This window comes from Panthera tigris, chromosome B1 (genome assembly GCF_018350195.1).
Source record: "Panthera tigris isolate Pti1 chromosome B1, P.tigris_Pti1_mat1.1, whole genome shotgun sequence".
In the NCBI taxonomy this organism is placed as follows: Eukaryota; Metazoa; Chordata; class Mammalia; order Carnivora; family Felidae; genus Panthera; species Panthera tigris.
Window position 1 is genome coordinate 74,712,581 of NC_056663.1, and position 17,334 is coordinate 74,729,914.

The 17,334-nt window shown below is 35.9% G+C and overlaps 1 protein-coding gene across 9 annotated transcripts in view; it reads left to right on the plus strand.

Annotated features, from left to right (window-relative positions):
* FBXW7 (F-box and WD repeat domain containing 7) overlaps positions 1-17,334 on the plus strand; it is a 225,305-nt gene that overhangs the window by 131,126 nt on the left and 76,845 nt on the right. For 5 of the 9 annotated variants that reach the window (XM_042983767.1, XM_015538395.2, XM_042983766.1 and 2 more), the window contains 2 exons: positions 320-369; positions 1,026-1,607. The exons of 1 other annotated variant lie outside the window; for it this stretch is intronic. In XM_042983767.1, the coding sequence (XP_042839701.1) occupies positions 1,095-1,607 (513 nt within the window). In that variant the 5' untranslated portion in view covers positions 320-369; positions 1,026-1,094. Of the gene's footprint in view, positions 1-319; positions 370-1,025; positions 1,608-4,343; positions 5,792-13,024; positions 13,921-17,334 lie in introns of those variants that run through there. 3 more of the 9 variants (XM_042983770.1, XM_042983771.1, XM_007084178.3) reach the window with 3 other exon arrangements.

The window sequence follows — 17,334 nt, forward strand, 5'->3', positions numbered from 1 at the left end:
AAAATAAGTTTTAGGTGCTTACAATACCACCGCCCAAAAGCAGTTTGTATTTTGAAATCTTGTATTTATGCAGTTTAAAAATGTTGTGATCATGTAATTTCCCTTAGCATAATATAAACATAATATAAACATCCATGCCCTCAAATCTTTAAAAATGAACATGGTGTTTAGGAATTGCACTATATGTATCCCATCTCATGGATTCCTTTTCTTGAACGTTTGGGTTTTGATTATTTTTATTTACATTTATTTTTATTTTTTGCTTTTGTGGATAAAGCTGCAGTGAGCATCCTTTGCATAATTTTTTTTTCTGTTTTAGGATTACTTCCTTAGGATAGATTGCCAGAAGTGGAGTTACTGGGTCAGAGGGTATGAACTTATGAACTTTTTTTCCTTTTTTAAAAAAATAAAAGTAAAACTTTTTGTTTATTTACTGTCCATTCAATTTATATTCATTGTGAACGATGAAAATCATAATGAATTATACTTGGTGCCTGTCGGAAAACTATGTCTTAAGGCAAGGTTCTATGATCAGAGAAGTTTGGGAAATTCCTAAGGTAAGAAGGCCTTTTTATCTTGGTTTACCTCAACATTTCCTGAACTTAACTGAGCATTGAATTTTTTTTTTTTTTTATGATGTACTTCATAACATCTTCTGGAAGCTTTACAAAAGATATCATTTATGAACTGATTTAAAATTGAAAATGATTTTATTGGTTAAATTATGTTTTGGTCAAAGCAACTAAATTATCAGGCTTCATTCTAAAATTGTTTTTTAAAAGATTAAAATAAAGCTGTCACTATGTGATTTTTGTGTCTGTCTTTATAAAGTGTCGTAATTTCTACATTTTAAATTTTATTGATTTCTAAAGAACATCTTAATGTCTCCATGGCATCAGATACTTTATAATCTTTAATGAAATTTGGACTATAGACCTAGGACATAAAAGTGGAAGATAATATAGATTGAACAAACCTTTTTCTCCCCTCCCCCCCCCCCCCCCCCCCCCCATTTTTCCCTACAGAATGTGAAATCCTTTGCATCTTCTGATAGTCTAGCCAAGGTCCAAGAAGTAGCAAGCTGGCTTTTGGAAATGAATCAGGAACTGCTCTCTGTGGGCAGCAAAAGACGACGAACTGGAGGCTCTCTGAGAGGTAACCCTTCCTCAAGCCAGGCAGATGAGGAGCAGATGAACCGCGTGGTAGAGGAGGAACAGCACCAGCAGCAGCAGCAGCAGCTCCGACAACAAGAGGAGGAGCACACCGCAAGGAATGGTGAAGTCATCCGAGCAGAACCTAGGCTTGGAGACCAGAACGACTCCCAGCAAGGACGGTTGGAAGAAAACAACAATCGATTCATTTCGGTAGATGAGGACTCCTCAGGAAATCAGGAAGAACAAGAAGAAGACGGAGAACATGCTGGTGAGCAAGATGAGGAGGATGAAGAGGAAGAGGAAATGGACCAGGAGAGTGATGATTTTGATCAGTCTGATGACAGTAGCAGGGAAGATGAACATACACATAGTAACAGTGTCACAAACTCCACTAGTATCGTGGACCTGCCTATTCACCAACTCTCCTCCCCGTTCTATACAAAGACAACAAAAGTGAGTATATTTAGTTCACTGTTCCCCTGAGACGTTTACCTATCCACATTCATTGCAATGAAACTGTCCTCACACTCTTTGTTATTACCACAAAATTCATCATCAGGTGTGTAGTAATAAAATGAACTAATTTTTGTTTTACAGAAAGTATTAGAAACAGAAGTACTGATAATGGCACAATCTTATTACAAACGAAGGGAAGGGTAATTGATCCTATTACTATGAAAAATCATTAATATCAAATTTTACCATAAATTTTATCCCTAGGACGGGTGTTAGTAGTTTGTGTGCAGCAGAGAGTGTTGCAGTGAAACACGATTTGTGTAAATCAAATCGTAAAGAAACTTTTCTTATTTACAAAATGCAGCTGCTGGGGTGGGCTGTGTATTCGCAGGTGTCACTCCAAGGCACAAGTTATTGTCAAGTTTCTGCCACCACTTCCCTTATCTGCAGTTTTTGTTTTCCTTCCCATTCCTAGAAGACAGCTCTGTTGTATGTGCCTTCTTATCTCATTCAGCTAGTGGTGGCCCATGGAGTTAGCCATAGTCTTGTTTCAAAAGGTAGGCAGACTTCTGTCTAAACCAGAGAAATCTTATCAACTCTGGGACTTGTTGATTAATCTAGTGCTAGAACAACATTTCCATTGGATGCAGTCCTTTGTGGCTATGCCAGAAATTAAGGACTGAAGTATACCAGTCAGTCATACTGTCTGTCATCTTTGCTACTAGATAGGCAGGGAGGTCCTGAAACATTGAAGTCCGACTGAGATGGAAGGAGGAAGTGATTGGGCAGTTGCAGTAAATTTGGAATTGCCGGTGCTTGTTTGGGATGGCATGTGGACTTCTTTCCTCAAAATACTCCTGGCTACTCCTTAAAATTGTGGTTATGACAAAGGGTGGGGATTGTAGAAGAAAAGAAGCAGCATTATTTCTCTCACTCCCCAATCTTTCTGTTGTAGTCTCTCCCCTCCCCTCCCAATCGAATATAGTCCAAATGAAATGATATAGTGCCTGGGCTTTACCTCAAAATAATACTGAAGGGGAGAAAAGGAGACAGTATAGATTGGTCATGAGTTGCTGATTGTTGAGGCCAGGTTACAGAGATTAGGGTGGGGGTGGCTCATGAGTATTCTTCTGTGTGGTTTTCAAAGTATGTTTAAAATATTCTATAATCGAAACATTTGTAAGTTGTAAGGAATATGAACACACATACACACTAACCCTAGAAAATGATAAAGTTGTAAATAGGAGTTTTCTTTACATACTTGGTCTTTTTGACTAGCTCCTAAGTCAAGTAAGTGCTGACTTCTCCTCCTCATTGAATTTTATTTTCTTTGTATTTTGGTGCTGTTGAAATTACAGGAAATTCAGTAAGACGTCAGGTACTTTTTGCTGGACTTAGAATTTAATCAATATTTTAGGCAGTGTTGCTATCTATGGTCTAAATTTAAAGAGGAGAGAAAGTGAAAAGAATTATATTCAGAATGAATGAGTTATGTAACACAACTTTTGCCCCCCCCCCCCCCCAACCAGGCTTCTACGCTCATAAATCTTTATGTTTGCATGCTGTTTGGTTCTTTATTTATCATTTGAAAATTAGATAAAAATCATGACTGTCCATGTAGAATAGACTTATAAGTTAAACGGTTCTTTGGTATGGAATATTTTCATTCAAATGATAGCTTACTTACTTTACAGACATTAAAATGAATAATGTCCATAGTAGTCTATCCTCTTGTTCTTATTTGCTTATTTTTAAATTTTATAGTGAATCAGTGATTTAGCCCATAAAAAATATACAAACAGATGTAACATCGTCTCCCTTAATGTAACTTGACCTGGAATAAAATGTCTCAGGAATTAGGTTTAATACTTGAATTGCTGTATCATTTTTGCTTAAGGCTGTGAAACTTTAAACTCCTTCTAAAACATGTTTATCCCTAATTTACCTAGCCTGTCTACAAGTTTAGATTTTATTTAGTTGGTTTGAGAAGGGGCTGACTTCAGTAGTGATTTATATCCATTCTGCCATCTCTGTCTCAAGGTGTTGAAGTGCTTTGAATCTCTACCCCTAATAGCTACAGCCTGCTTTGTTGGTAAGGCTAAGACCTTTTACAGTGCAGTCCACCCAGCTTCTGTCCCCCAGATCTCTTGATCTCTCCCCCTCAAGGTTACTACATTAAAAGAGGGGGTTTCTACCTCTCTTCTTCCTGAGGATTCAAGTGGAAGAATGGGGCTTAATATTTTACTGCATTATCTTGTTTAAGAAGGAAGTTTAATTGAAACTAAGCATTGTTGAACAATGCAAAGCTATCAGTGAGTTCTGCTATATTTTAAAGACAAGAAAGCCAGCTGGACAAAACATATAGTTTTCCAAAAGGAGAAGTCATTAGATTGTTCTGTAGGAAAACTACCAGTACACAGGTTTGAACAGATGTTTTATCTTTTTTTTTCCCTTCAAGATGAAACTGTAAACAGAACTTTTAGGTGTATTTTATGTAGTTATATCGTTACCTCCTTAAAAACAAAGTAACAATTTTAAGGCAGTTTTTTCCTAGTGTCTCTCAGGTCATGAAATGCAAGATATTGTGCAGTCCACACAAGGCCACAGGAGTGGACTGAGTACTAGCAACTACAGGGATAGATGTGTATATGTGCATGAGTGTCTGTATGTATGTGTGTGTGTGTCTGTATAGGTATGCTGTGTACATACTTTTGATATGTTGTTTATTTTGAGGTCATTTTCCTTCACAAATATGGCAAGAAGAATATAAACTATTTGACTGCCAAGGCAGCAATGCCCTTCTGCAATGAGGTATTTTGAGCTTCATTTGGCCCATTTTCCTTTTTTCTATTCTTGAAACTCTCTTTAGGATCATTCCCAGAGTGCTTTATTTTCTCACCAATACTTTACAGATGTCACCTGTTACTTCATTGCTTAAGAAGAAAATGTTGGTCACTCATGTATATAATAAATCTTAATATAGTAAATAAGGAAACGCTCTCATTATTTCAAATGTAGAACTGTAGATTGTGAGTAACTTGTTTTGTGAGTGTTCCGCAAGACCAGCGAACATTTCTAATACATTTTAACTTGATAAACGAGCAATGTCTTGCAATACGAGTACCATGTGATGCCAAATGTCACATGATCACAGCTCGCTTTGATATACTTCCTAGTCCTTTGATTACAAGCATGTTTCCAGAATGAATTATGCTCCCAAACCAAGGTTTTACCGTATTTTTATTTTAGAGCAGCTTTAAATTTTGATCATTCTAAACATAAAACACTTCAACAGATTTTACCCTTGGCCACAGTTTCTTTTAAGTCTTCTTAAACTGTGACTTTTAAGAAGAGTAGTGGTAAAAGAATCATTAAAAAAAAAAAAAACCCTTTTAATGTTAATATGGGATTAGCCTTTTACTTTACAGTTTTATCCAACATATCTTTCACGTGTTTTTTTTTTTTTGGGGGGGGGGTGCAGTTTCTTAAATATACCCTGGAGCCAGCTATACTTACTTATTCAATCATTCCTGAACATGCTGTATATGCAAATATATTAATGAGAAAATCCACTTTTGGTCTTTCCTTGCCTTGGTCTTTTCTTTGAAAACATACTGAAACTATCAAAACTCTTAGGGCAGTCTTTTTTTCCCCCAGTCACCAAAGATTTGTTCATATGGGAACCTACGTAATAATGTACATTAGAAATTTCAGACCATCTTAATGTTAAAAGTCAAGTGTAAGGGCAGTCAAGAATTGGTATTTATTAAGCCCGTATACTGTTTGCAAGTTCCTGTGATAGATAAGTAAGTAGAAGTTACAGAGAGACCAAAAATGACACTGTAAGTGACCAGAGATTTTAATCCAGATCTGCCTAATTTAACAAAACAAAACAAAACAAACAAACAAACAAAAAAACCCCACACCTTTCTTTCCATGTGGTATGCTGCCCCTTATGGTAGAATTTGGAAAATATTGCTACACAAGATTTTCAGCAGAACTACAAGTCTATTCAGGTTCTAGACTCTGGAGTGGGATAACTTTCTAATACAATGTCGCATTTGAAATCATTAGGGCTCAGTTAAGTGGTTTTCCGTGTGGTATTTAACAAAAATTATTGAAGATATAAAGGTTCAAGGCTAAAATTGTAACAAGAAGAAATGACAGTGAAATTTGAGATTGGAAAACAGGTATCACTTTTCCAGAGTACACCAAACATGTTTTTAAGCAAGAGTTCTGTGCTATTTCTGTAAATTTGACTAGTCTGCCTATAAATTCTAAAGTCAACTTGCTTCCTCAGATAGGAATGCTCAACTTTTCAGTTTTAACTCCCTCCGTACAGCCTTATATTAAAAAAAAAAAAAATCTTGGCGTGCCAGGGTGGCTCAATCTGTTAAGTGTCTGACACTTGGTTTTCACTCAGGTCATTATCTTATGGTTGTGAGATTGAGGCCTCATTGAGCTTGTGCTGGGCGTGGAGCCTACTTCAGATTCTCTTTTTCCTTCCTTTGCCCCTCCCCTGCTTGTGTGTGTGTGGGGGCGGGGGGCGGGAGGATCTTGTTTTCTAGAGAGATGCCCAGCCCATACATAAAACTCTTTTTACATGTTTAATGCAGAGTAGCAACTCATTTTCCACTAAAATGAAAAGCAAATGAGGTTACCATTAGACCAAGTCTTTTGTATTCTCCTGATGTTTTCATGAACAAAACCATGCTTGAGCACCAGTTTCTGCTTCTTCCATGCCTGTCTTGTTGTCTTCCATCTGTTGTCACATAATTTTGTTCCTTAACCTCAAATTAGTCTATTTTTTCCCATCCTGACTGTTAGATTTCTCCTAGTAACTAAACAGCTTTTTTATCCTTTTTGCCTCAAATAAGAAATAAATATCTATTAAAATTGACAAAAGTCTGAGGCTTTTTCTTGTTTCTAGATTCTAAACAGTAGAGAAATTGGGCACAATGATCACTAGCCAATTAGGGGATCAGAATGACAGTTTTGTTTCTAGTCTTCCATTCTCCAACCACTCTTTTGAACAAGAGCTCCTGAGAAACTTTGTAGGACAATGTGACTAACATCTGAAATCTAACAGGCTGTAAATTCTATTCTGTTGAATGTAGAGTTCTAGAGAGTGATGTCTGCTTCAGGAAGTCCCTAGCCTTCCTTGTCTTGTTCTTGTTAAGACAAAGAACTTAAATTCAAATTCTGTTAGGTGTAAATACATCCAGAGAGCAACAAGAGCTATGTAAGGCACTCATCTTGAATAACATCCACTAGTAAACATAGCCCAGTGAATAGAGCCTTGCTTCCCACCTTTGTGAAGGAGGATACCATAGAAATATTCACTTTGCCCAGTTTAACCCAATTTTAAACACATGGATTTGGGGCTCCTGGGTGGCTCAGGCAGCTAAGTGTCCAACTCTTGATTTCGGCTCAGGTCATGATGTCATGGTTTGTGGGTTCGGGCCCTGCATCGGGCTGTGCGCTGACATTGCAGAGCCTTCTTGGGATTCTCTCTCTCCCTCTCTCTGCTCCTTCCTCACTTGTGCATGCATTCTCCCTGTCTCCTGTCTCTCTCAAAAAACGTTAAAGAATTTTTTTTAAAACTTTAGAAAAAAAACCACGTGGATTCACTCATATGTGGAATTTAAGAAATAAAACAAACAAGCAAAGGCAAAAAAGAGAGGCAAACCAAGAAACAGACTCTTAACGACAGAGAAAAAACTGGTGGTTACCAGAGGGGAGGTGGGTGGGGGGATGGGGAAAATAGGTGATGGGGATTAAGGAATGCACTTGTGATGAGCACTGGGTGTTGTATTGAAGTGTTGAACCATTAAATTGTACACCTGAAAATATTACACTGTATGTTAACTAACTGGAATTTAAATACAAACTTTAAAAAATAAACATGTGGAGAGGATAGTGGAAGTGGAGGGAAGGGGACACCCTGGAGAAGATGGGTTTTCCCTTAAAATGGTAGAGTGAAAGTAACTTTTCAGATTTGAACTTGAATTCTGATTTTGCCACCTATTATATGACAATGATCTCATGGACTGTTTCTTTATCTGTAAAATAAGACTATAATACCTACTTCTCAGGGTTTTTATAAGGATTAAGTAAAAAATATATTTATATAAAGCAAGTAAGTACTGTAGTGCCTGGGACACTCAGGTGTCAGTTGACAAATGAAGGCTTGTGACCTTATTTCTGTTTATCTGTCTCCTATCCCTCACCCTTAATCTCACAAATACACTTCATTCCCCACAAAGGAAATAAGTCTTGTGTTTTTTTTTAATGACCTTTAGAGTTCAGTCATCATATCACCCTCTAGTGGAAAAAAATATAAATAAATAGATAAATACTTGAAAGAGTATAGTTGTGGATTGGGAACAAACTGTAATAAGCTGAGCGCATCTCTGATAAAAATGTGACATAAATTTCCAAGGCAATGCTATTCACAGATCTTCCCAGTTGATAGGTATATGCAATTTCCTTTAATTAGAATTTGTCAGGTTTCTCTAAACTTCATTCTTTTAAAACATGTTTATTTATTTTTAAGGTTTATTTATTTTTTGAGAGAGACCAGAGACAAAAAGCCAACATTTTTGTTGGTGATGGGGAAGATGGTATGAAGAGGATAAAGGAGTGTATATCATCATGGGTTCTGTTTTCACTTTGCTGGATAACTCCAAAATTATGTCTTGAGCGCTCCTCATTCACCCAAGCCTCAGTCCTGCATTTCCAGTTGTCTCTTGGGCATTGTCATCTGAGTGATCCACTGAATGCTAAAATTACTATTTCTTCATACCAATTTTTAATTTTCCTCCTCAGATTTTCTGGTCTCTGTTAGTATCCTGATTTTCTTCTGGTCCTTTGGTGGAAAAATGGTTTGACTTTTTCTTATCTTCTAAACCTATAGGCCCACTGAAGAGTTTAACAGACTTGAATACTTGGTCTTCCTTTTACTTACCCCCAGGTGCTTGTAAGATCCAAATTGGACAGTCTGTGTTTAAAAATGTTAGCAGCATCTTTGCTTATGTTTCTGTTTCTTTGCTTAGGCTACAGTGTGATGTGCTTGACAATGAGCTAGCAGTATGAATGATTGGATGAATTTTTAAAAAAACGGATTTTTATCTCTGTATGGATTAGTAACCTCAATATAAATATCTGGTGACTGATTTCCCACTAATGAAGTCAAATCCATAATTGGACATTTGAAGTCTTTCACAATCATACTGTAGTGTCTTTCTACCTGATTTCATTTCCATGGATCCACTTGCTTTTAATGATCCCTGTTTCTCTCTAGCTGGCCAGATCCTTCAAACCCAGGTCTGATTCCATCTCTATTTTTATATCTTCTTAGAATTAGAAAAGTCATTGAACTACTTTTTGATTCTTTACATTACACAGTTCATTTGGTATTGCCTTATGACTTTTGGGTAAGTTTTGTCTTGAGTTGACAGTTCCTACTTTTTTTTTTTTTTTTTTTTTTTTGAACAGTAGAAATTTGATGTATTTGTCTCTAGTGCTAATTTAGGTTGAGAGTTACAATTCGCAAATTGTAATGTGAACAATTCTCATTTCACCTCTTAAGATGTACTCAGGCTAGACTATAAATTATAAATAAGCATGGCATTTAAATTTTGATTAAAACTCAAATATGCAATATAAAGATAGTTACATTGAAGAATGTTACAATACAATTAGCCATTCTAGGGTAAGACTCTCCTGAGAAGTTGAAATTCCAATTTAAGAACCATATTGCTAAGATGCAGAAATTAATTGAAGGCAACTTCTATAACCATTAGCAATCATCTCTTTGAAGAAAATTTAACAACAGGAAAATACTTAAAAATATAATGTTTGCTGAAAATACAGAACTCAAAACTGTGTATACATTATGATCCTACTTATGAAAGAAACATACATTAAACCTGTATATGCATGGGAAAAGATCAGGAAGAAACCACATGTTAGGAATTCCCTCTGAATATGGTTATTTCTATTATATATTATATACTTTTCAGAATTTCCCAAGCTTGCTACAACAAGCATATATTACTATGATTTATTAAGAAATAAACTGTATCTCCTGGAAACTAGTTCATATTTTACTTAGTCCTTTGAATAACTTCCATAATAATGCTCCAATAGAAGATTGAACAGAAAGGACCCCTCATACAGAAGGGCATTATATAATGATCTCTTCATAAAAATGCAACTGAATATACTGGAAAGCAATGAACTCTAAGAGTTCTTTGTGTAACCAATTCTTCGTATCTCTGGAACTCAGGTACCACCCTGGCAATTTTCTAAGGTCAACTTCCCACATTATTACAAGAGTAACAGTTAGTATAATAGTGCCTTTTTTTAATTTTCAAGACATTTATTTGTTTATTTATTCAAAATGTTTATTTTTGAGAGAGAGCATGAGTGAGGGAGGGGTAGAGACAGAGAGGGGGACAGAGGATCTGAAGCGGGCTCTGTCCTGACAGCAGCCAGTCTGTGTGGGGCTCAAACTCCCGGACTGTGAGATTATGACCTGAGCTGCAGTCAGACGCTCAACTGACTGAGCCACCCAGGTGCCCCAGGACATTTATTTAATACGTAGTTTCTTTAGAGAGTTACTTAGAATAGCCTTGACAGCAGTTTTGGCTGTCCATGAAATGTGAATATCATTTAAAAATCTTTCTATAGGCAATTTCTGAGTCTTTTAAAACATATTTCTAAAGTGCTCTACCGGGAAGTCACCAGTGCTTTCCCTCCCCTCTGCTATTCCCAACCCCGTTTCTTCAAACTAAGTAATGTATTTAAACTGCTTAGGTTTTTCCTCCTAATTTTAAGCCTCCTGAGATAATGTCTGAATGAGAGGGGACCTTTGAGGTTGCCAAGTCCAAACTTGTGCCTTTGGCTTTAGCAATAGACTTGGGCTTCAAAATGAAGTCATCACAAAGAAAAACTACAGTGTGAAGTAATATATTTTTAGACAGTTCTACATGATGACATCTGTTACTCTTCTTTGGTCCTTGTTCTTCCATCTAGAGCAGTGACGGCCCTTCTTCTAGAAGACTGGCTGTCATATTTATCCATAATCTTTTCTCCAGATTGAATCCCTTCAGTGAGTTTTCCAAGGTCACCCTCCTTGTTGCTCTTCTCTGGACAGGTTACTCTTGAAGTGTTATGTCCCATAGTCAACGTGGTGCTGCTGACATGTAGTAGAGCCTGACTATTACTGTTCCTGTTCTGAACCTCATCAATATAGTGAAATAGCATTGATAATGATATTAATAGTGATAATAAACCATTTATTGAACACCACTTACTCTGTGTTAGGACATTGTGGTACATTCTTTCCTTATAGAATCTCATCCTGTTACGTAAGTTCTAATTTTTATCCCCATATCAGAGATGAGAAAGAAGAGGTAAAGTAATTCATCATTGGCCAGTCAGCTGATTAGTAGTAGTGGAGCTAGGATTTGAACCCAGGTATCATTCTGGGTCCAGATTGCAATTTGTTAAAATTTGAAAATTCAGTGAAACTGTAATTTTAGGAGGAGGTGGACTGTTGACTAACCCATAAGGCTACCACCCTAACATTTGTTTTCATGCCACCAAAAGTTACCCCAACTTAATCTCTGCTCCCATGGTATATTTAGTATGACTCATATCACATTGTATTAAAATTGTTTTGCTGCCTCCCTGTTATTCAAGCCCTTTGACTTATTTATCTTGCCTAATAATATTTGTCAGGTATAAGATGCCCCATTACCTAATAACTTGTCAGTAAATAGTGAATAAAGTTACATATTACTTAAAAGTCCTTGACTACATGGATACGTATTTTGCATAAACAGTGATCAGTGTATATGCCGTTTTGTATTCCTGCTTTTAGCAACATTTATGTGCAGGTTTTTATGTAGACATAAGTTTTCAACTCCTTTGGATAAATACCAACAAGCATGGTTGATAGATCATATGGTAAGAGTATGTTTAATTTTGTGAGAAACTGCCAAACTGTCTTTCAGAGTGGCTGTACCATTTTGCTCTTCCACCAGCAATGAATGAGAGTTGCTATTGCCAGCTTTTGTTGTCAGTCTTTTGGATTGTGGCCATTCTAATAGGTGTGTCGTGATATCCTATTGTAGTTTTAATTTGAAATTTTGTAAAGACATGATGTTCAACATCTTTTCATATGTTTATTTGCCATCTTCTTTGAGGTGTCTTTTTAGATCTTTTTTTGCCCATTTTTTAATTGAGTTGTTCATTTTCTTATTGTTGAGTTTTAAGAGTTCTTCATATATTTTGTTCAGCAGGCCTCTGTCATATTGTCTCTTGCAAATTTTTGTCCCAGTCAGTGGCTTGTGTTCTCATTCTCTAGTCATTGTCTTTCACAGAGCAGAAGTTTTTAATTTTAAGGAAGTCCAGGTAATCAATGATTTCTTTCATAGACTGTGCATCTGGTGTTGTATCTAAAAGTCATCATCATACCCCCCCAGGGCCATCTACATTTTCTTCTATGTTATCGTTTAGGAGTTTTCTAGTATGTGTTGTGTATTTAGGTCTATGATCCATTTTCAGTTGATATGTGCATGTGCATGGCCAGTTGTTACGGCACCAGTTGTTGAACAGTCTTCGCCCCATTGTATTATCTTTGCTTCTTTGTCAAAGATTAGTTGAATATATTTATGTAAGTCTGTTTCTGGGCTATTTTGTTCCTTTTTGTTTGTTTGTTTCTTGTATCCACAAGATTTTTTCTGGGTAACCTGTGGGAGTCATCACTGGATAGCTCCTCTCTGTTGAATCCCAACCCTCGAGTGTATAGTTTGGGCCGGTAACGTTAGGCAGACTTCTGTGCTGGAAAGAATAGGAGGTAAGAAGAGCTGTCTGTCTGCTCTCTCTCATTTACTAGGCATAGTCCTCGGGCTCATCCACCAACCTCCTTGAGCCTCAGTTTCTTCACCATTAAACAGGAATAGGGTAGCTGCCCTTACTGCAAAAGTGTTGTATGGAGTTTAAATGAGACAATAAATGTGAAATGCTTTGCAAATTTTATTTATTTATTTATTTTAACATTTTTAAAGTTTATTTATTTATTTTGAGAGAGAGTGCGCCAGCAGGGGAAGGGCAGAGAGAGAGAGACAGAGACAGAGAGAGAAGGAACAGTGTGGAGCCTGATGTGGGGCTTAAACTCACAAACCATGAGGTCATGACCTGAGCCGAAGTCATGATTGGGATGCTTAACCGACTGAGTCACCCAGGTGCCCCTGCTTTGCAAATTTGAAAAAGCCGTACAGACATAGGAGATGATCATTTTTATTGTCCTCTTTATTTCTACGTTAGGTGACATGACCACAAACAAGGCAGGGATATATCCAGTGTTGCTCTTCGTTTATTTTTTCTTATTCATTTACTTTTAGGGTTTCTTTTTTTCCAGTCAAGATATGCATCTTTGCCCTTGTGATCAGTGAGGGATTCCTTTCAACACGATAAGAGGTGAACGTAAGTGCAGATAAGCTCATTATTGCAAGTTTCAAGATCTACTTACAGTGGAACAATACTTGTGCATTATCAAGAAAGCAAGTTTGGAAAGGAAATGACATTTTCCTTTTTGATTTGTCCTCTTACCAATACAACACTGTCTTGATTATTGTAGCTTTATAGTAAGTCTTGAAGTTGGGTAGTATCAATCTTCTTTGTTCTCCTCAGCCCTTCTCGGTCTTTTGCCTCTCCACATAAACTTTCGAATCTGCTTGTTAATATCAATAAAATAACTTGCTGGGATTTTGACTGGGATTGCATTGAATCTGTAGATCAAGTTGGGAGGAACTGGCAACTTGACAATATTTACTCTTCCTATCCAAGAACATGGACTGTCTCTTTACGTAGTTAACTCTTAATATCTTTTATTAGAATTTTGTAGTTTCCCTCATCAGATCTTATACATATTTTATTAGATATACTTAAGTATTTATTTTGGGGGGTGCTAATGTAAAAGGTAATGTGTTTTTAATTTCAGATTTGCCTGTTCATTGCTGTTACAGGAAAATGATGGGCTTCTGTGTATTTACTTTGTATCCTGCATTCTTGCTGTAATTGCTTATTAGTTCCAAGAGTTTCTTTCTTGATTCTTTCTGATTTTTGACATAGGTGATACTCTCATTTATGAATAAAGGCAATTTTATTCTTCCTTCCTAATCTGCAAATCCTTTATTTCCTTTTCTTGTCTTAACTGCTTAATTAACTAGGACTTCTAGTATGATGTTGAAAAGTAGTAGAGAGTGGGGTGCCTGGGAGGCTCAGTCAGTTAAGCATCTGATTCTTGGTTTTAGCTCACGTCATGATCTCACAGTTCATGGGTTTGAGTCCCACTTCAGGCTCTGCACTGACAGCAGGGAGCCTGCTTGGGATTCTCTCTCTCCCTCTCTCTCTGCCCCTTCCCTGCTCGCACGCACACACATGCTCTCTCTCACTCTCTTTCTCTCAAGATAAATTAATAAACTTAAAAAAAATTTGATTTAAAAAAAAGAGACAGAGAAGTAGTAGTGAGAAAGAAAATCCTTGTCTCATTCCTGATCTTAGTGGGAAAGTTTCTTACCATTAAGTGTGGTATTAGTTGTCAGGTTTTTCAGATGTTTATCAGGTTGGTGAATTTTTCCTCAATTCCTAGTTTGGTAAGAGCCTTTGTATCTTTTATTCTTTTAAAGGTAATTATTATATGTGTAATATATACAAAATTCAAAAACCTTTTTATTTCCTTCATCTTGTTTCTACCCTACTCTCTACCTGAGAAGTGGAGGTTTATTTGATATTTCTGAGCATAGAGGAATTTGGGTTACTTTGATATCTTTGCTTAAGCTTTTTCCTCATCTTTTAAATGTCTTCTGTCCTCATCAAGATCCATTCAGAGCTCACCTTCTTTAGGAATATTTCATAGAAATCTGAGCAAAATTCTGGATCTCCATTAGCTCTTTGTTTTTAACTTATATTGTGGTAATTATAGTCACTTTTTTCCTAAAATTTATGTGTATTTAGATTGTTGACAGACCTGATTCTCTGAGATTCTCTGTGTCTTAAAGGACCTTGTACTCTGCATACAGAAAATGCTTAAAAAACTTGAACTTTCAGAAAACAAAATCTTTATGTATTTTGACAAACACTGTCCAATTTAATCCTGTTCCACTTAATGTAAACATTTACAGGTTTTTGAACCTGAGGATAAAACTTTAAATTTGTCCCTTTTAGATTTTCTAATTTGTAATTTTCCATTGTGCCTCCATTCTCACTCAGTTTCCATTTCACTCCTTCTTAATGAAGGATTATTTCATCACCAAGATTATTTTATCAAGATTCTGTCTTCTAGCATTTTCTATGTTCCTCCCAGTTCTGTAGTTCTCAATGCATATGTATCCACATCCAAATAATTAAATCAGTGATATTTTCAGTGAGGAAATGAAAGCTAGGTTGAGACCTTAAAGGCTAGGTAGGAATTAGTGTTGTGGGAGGCTATAAAGAAATGAAAATAAGGAATCATAACTTTGAATAGTGGCGGAAGTTTTGGAAATAAGTATAGAGCCTTTCTAGGTGACTCTTTGAATATATTCCAGATGTCTGTGTGGGTTTATATTGGGCAAATTTATTTAAATTTTCTTTGTTTACAATTTGTTTCTTAATGGTTTGCCAATAGCTAATGGGTACTTTAAAAGATTGTTTACAGAGTTTCCATGGCATAGGCAACTTACCTTCCCTTGACATTTAGAGGACTGATCTTGGTGCCAAGTACAGGAACTTCACAATATCTTCCCATAGTTTCTAAAGTTTTAACTTGGAAATATTATTTGCTTAATGTTACATGAAGTGAATGAGATAGCAGAGAGTTTAATTTAGATTTTGTTCATATACCAGTCACCCCCTCCCCATCTTTTCCTCCCCAAAACTTCAGTATGTAAAAACAATATTTAAAAAAATAAGGCAACATAAATTTTAAAAATATTTACAAATCTATAATAAACTTGGGTCCATTTTGAAATTAGTGTTTCACCAACTTTAATTTAGACAGTAGTTATTGATTACTAAGCCTTTTATCAGTGATTACAATCTTAAGAATCTTATTAACAAGATTCTTTTCTGCTTATAAGTCTTCTTTTTAGTTTGACTCTTATCCTAGAATCTCAATCCTTCTTTGACCTCTCTTCTGGGGAACAGTTTTCATGTATTTCCTTGCTTTGTTTGCTATATTGAATCTCGTATCTATAAATTATGATAAAGAGAAAAGCCAGGTTGGATGAATTATAGAAGTAGAACACAGAGAAAAAGTATGGTTAGAGAATATAAATTAGCTGTGTTTTAAATACCTAATTTGTAGTCATGATACTATTATTTTTGTTTCTTCTTTGAAAATGGCCTTAAATTCAGTGCTGTTTAGTTTTAACTGAGAAATGCTGTTTGTTTGTTTGTTTTTTCTATTTAGCATTGGGATTTTTTAATGGGAAAATGTTTAAAAGCATTTCAGAATTCTTTTAGTGAACACTCTAAATGTGGATAGTAGTTTCAAAGAAGGCACAGGCAACTAAAGCCACAAGAGGTACAACTTAGGTTTTTGTGGAAGTCATACATGAGTATATTTAAACATATTTAGTAAATCAGGGAAAGTTTACTATGAAATATCATATAAGAATTAAGAATTCATCTGTTTCTTCATTGAACACTAGAGGGCCATATAGTACCTTATTGTTATTGATTGAGCTGCTTTTAACGTATTTAAATATATTTAGTAATTGCTTGTCTCTCTTCTACTTTGTGTCCTAGTACACTGTTTCTTGCTCAGAATTTGAAAATAATATTTAGAGTGGTTATGTGCATTGATATGTGAGATACCTAGAATTGTCCTTTTTTATTTTTAACCAGGCACTGTATATCTTTATCTGGCTGTTTTTAAACAGCAATAACAACAAAAAGTGAAGAAAGTAAACGTTGGGATAAGTGTACATATGTGCATAAACTTTGCTTTGAGAATATAAGAATGTTTTTAAGAAATTTCTCAAGTAGCTGCACATAAATGCAATAAAACCCAAAAGTCTTGTCATTGTTAACTGCTCTGGGCTTCCTCAACATACATGTGAGGAAAGAATGATCCCTCCAAGCGATTTACTCCAAATTTCCTCTTGTGTGAGCATTGAGGTAATTTTGCATGGTGTAATCACCTCAGCATCCTGAACTAAAAAAGAATATTTGAACAGATGATTGTTCTTCCTCATTTTCTTTTGGTTGCTTGGGGTGAGAAAATGAAAACTGTAATCCACAAGGTCCAAATATATCTGATGAATGAGTGTGGAGAAAGTCATGATTGAGCCAGTAAGATTACTCAGGCTCTTAGGAACTGCTGGGTGTGTGTATGTGTCAGGACCCACGTGCACGCTACTGTGCATGTGTGTCTTCCCAAAAACGTGTGAATATTCAGTTTAAAAAACCCATAAACATTGTACAGGCTCCAGAAACTGGCTTTGAGTTACATTTAACCTATAGACTACAACTGATCTTTTTCGTCTCTCTTTTTTTTTAATTGAAGTATAATTGACATATTGATCTTTGATACCTTATAAAGAAGTTCAACATCTCAAGTAGAGCCTTGGTTAAATTTTTATTTCTTCCCCTAAATATACTTTAAAGAAATAATGACAAGTTATTATTTATTGTGCTTATCAGTTGTCATTTTAATTTTTATATTATG